General features: G+C 52.0%; 1 protein-coding gene across 1 annotated transcript in view; it reads right to left on the bottom strand.

Annotated features, from left to right (window-relative positions):
• The window catches only part of KCNF1 (potassium channel, voltage gated modifier subfamily F, member 1), a 2,848-nt gene extending 2,183 nt beyond the window's left edge, over window positions 1-665 (bottom strand). Inside the window, exons 1-2 of the mRNA XM_011965338.1 lie at window positions 636-665; window positions 57-179 (exon numbers count right to left, since the gene is read on the bottom strand). Of these exons, the coding sequence (XP_011820728.1) occupies window positions 57-179; window positions 636-665 (153 nt within the window). The remainder of the gene's footprint in view (window positions 1-56; window positions 180-635) is intronic.
• Between the last annotated feature and the right edge of the window lie 1,794 nt (window positions 666-2,459).

Here is a 2,459-nt window from a genome sequence, read left to right on the forward strand (position 1 = left end):
CGCCTCTTCAGCTCGGCCTCCTGCAGGAGTGGGGTCTCCTCGTGGGCGGCTGGCACCGTCCTACGCCCCGGGGCGCGCAGGTAGTGGCCGCAGGTCCCAGAGCTGACGGACTCACGCCGTCCGCGAGGTGCTCGAGGTGTGCAGAGAGCGAACTTGGGCTGGCTTTGCCCGAGCCGTTTCTAAACACAATAGGAATTCCAGCCTGACGTCAGGAGCTTTTCAAACTGTACCCTCTTCTGGTGAAATTCTGCAAGGCACGCGCGGCAGCTGCAGGGGACGGATTAACCCTTGGGCAGACGGGCACAGCTGCCGCGCCCGCCGTCGCCACCGCGCACCGCCCGCCCCTCCCCGGGCGCAGCGGGTCACCCAGGGGCTGCGACCTGGCTTGAAGCGGCAGGCGTTCTGTCTCACTGCTGTTCGCAGAGGATGGGTGGGGAGAGAATGCTGCCGCCTGTTGCTGGGCAGGAAAATGTGCTCCAGGAAGCCCCTTAGAAGGCGACTCCGATGTCCGGGTCCCTCCTCCGGCCTTAGGCCCGCACTGGTTTTTTCTGGTGGGAGGAAAATCCTGCCTGATCCTTGAAGCGTTTCCTGTCATCCCCCAACAATGCCCTGCTGTGTTGGTGGCACTGTCTCACCTTTCCCGCAACGCTGTACAAGGAGGACATCTAGTCTGGCCTCCTGTAGAAGGGAAGGGACTTGCCCAAGGTCACGCGGTGGAATGGGAGCAGAGCTCAGCTTGACGGCCTCCTGAGCTTTCTGGCTGTCCCAGCTGACTGACGCCTGCTGTTCAGCAGATTTCAATTCTGCCTTGAAGTCCCTGCTGTCTGGCACCTCCTATCTCTCTGCAGTCGCACACCAAGGCCACTAGCTTCCAGAGCCCTCGGGTCCAGTGACTCCTGCTTGCCGGTTCCTCACTCCTTGACCAAGGCCTGTCTCTTCTCGCTGCACAGAGTCCCACGCCCTCCTCTCTTCCAGCCTTTGCAGCCACAGCTGCCCTTCTGACCTCACTCACCTGAACCACTACAGCAGCTTCCTAACAGTGTCTCCCTCCTCTGGTTCACCACCATCATCACTATTGCAAATTACTGAGCATCATCTATGGCCTCGAGATTGTGTTAAAAATATTCTGGAGGGAAGGATGAAGAGGCAGAGCAGAGGATTTTTAGGGCAGTGAAACGTACCACAATGGCGGGTATGTGTTGTTATACAATGGTCAAAATCCATAGAATGTTCACCACCAAAAGCGAATGCTCATGCAAACTCGGTGCTAGGCGATGATGACATGTCCATGTAGGGTGGTCCACCATGACAAGTGTCCCACCCTGTGTGAGATGTTGATGGGCAGGGGAGAGCTGTGGAGACACGGGATGTGTGGGGATTCTCTGTACTTTCCTGTTGAATTTTGCTCTAAAATATAGTCTATTTAAAAATATATTCTGTAGGCTGGGTTTTTTAAAACTTAAGGACATGTCCGTTAATGGATTATGAAATCAATTTACTGGGTCACTGACAGTATTCTTTTTTCTTTAATGAGTTAGCATAAAACAGAATATATTAGAATACATCACACGGAGTATTATTTAGTGAAGCTTCTTTTTACAAATTTTACTTCACTTCCATTTAGCATCAGACAACGACATGCTACTACAGAGTAGGAAATCAAGGCTCAGAAAGGTTGAGTAATAATAAGAGTTGCCACTGACTCTCTGTGCGCATGGGAGCGCAGTCTCTGAGTGTTTCGCATGTTTCTCATTTAATCGCCCAGCAACCCCCTAAGGAAACAAGATGTCAGGTAACCTGCCCAGATCACTCTGTGGAGCTGGGGTTTAACCATCATCTGAGGCCTATTCTACCCCCCAGAACAGTGTGACACACCACCTCCTACACACACCTCAGCTTCCTCTTCCAACCCTTATGCATGCTACTCCCCTTCTCAGCTGTCCTAGTACCTGCAGGGTTAAGATCAAATTGCATTTTAGTCTGAGTTTAATGGGCTCCTAAATACCCATTCATTCACTCAGTTACTCAAATATTTATCGAGCTCTTACGGCACATGCGTGCAAAGGCACACAGACACACTCACACACATACACACACCACCCTAGGTGTGGGGACAGGGTTCATATTCTAGTAGATAATATATTTTTTGTAAATAGTAATTAACAGTTTGGGGTAATGAGCTTAACAAGAGAGGTATAGGTATTACACAAAGAGTAGTGCTTCCTGAATTTCTCCACAGGGGGCGTTGAGGGGCGGCCATCTGGTTGGAAGAGGGAGGGGCTGCTTTTGCCTAGAAGCACAGCCTTCACTCTCAGGTTTGCATCGGGTGTCTGGTGAAGCTCCCTCAGCAGATAGAGCCCCAACAGCTACTCCTTTGTATCCGGACGAAGTACAAGGTGCTGTGGAACCCGGGAGTTTGCAGATACCTCGGCAGGCCCAGGAGAGGCTGGTGCATTCAA

The sequence above is a fragment of the Mandrillus leucophaeus genome, unplaced genomic scaffold (genome assembly GCF_000951045.1).
Source record: "Mandrillus leucophaeus isolate KB7577 unplaced genomic scaffold, Mleu.le_1.0 Scaffold72, whole genome shotgun sequence".
Lineage (NCBI taxonomy): Eukaryota > Metazoa > Chordata > Mammalia > Primates > Cercopithecidae > Mandrillus > Mandrillus leucophaeus.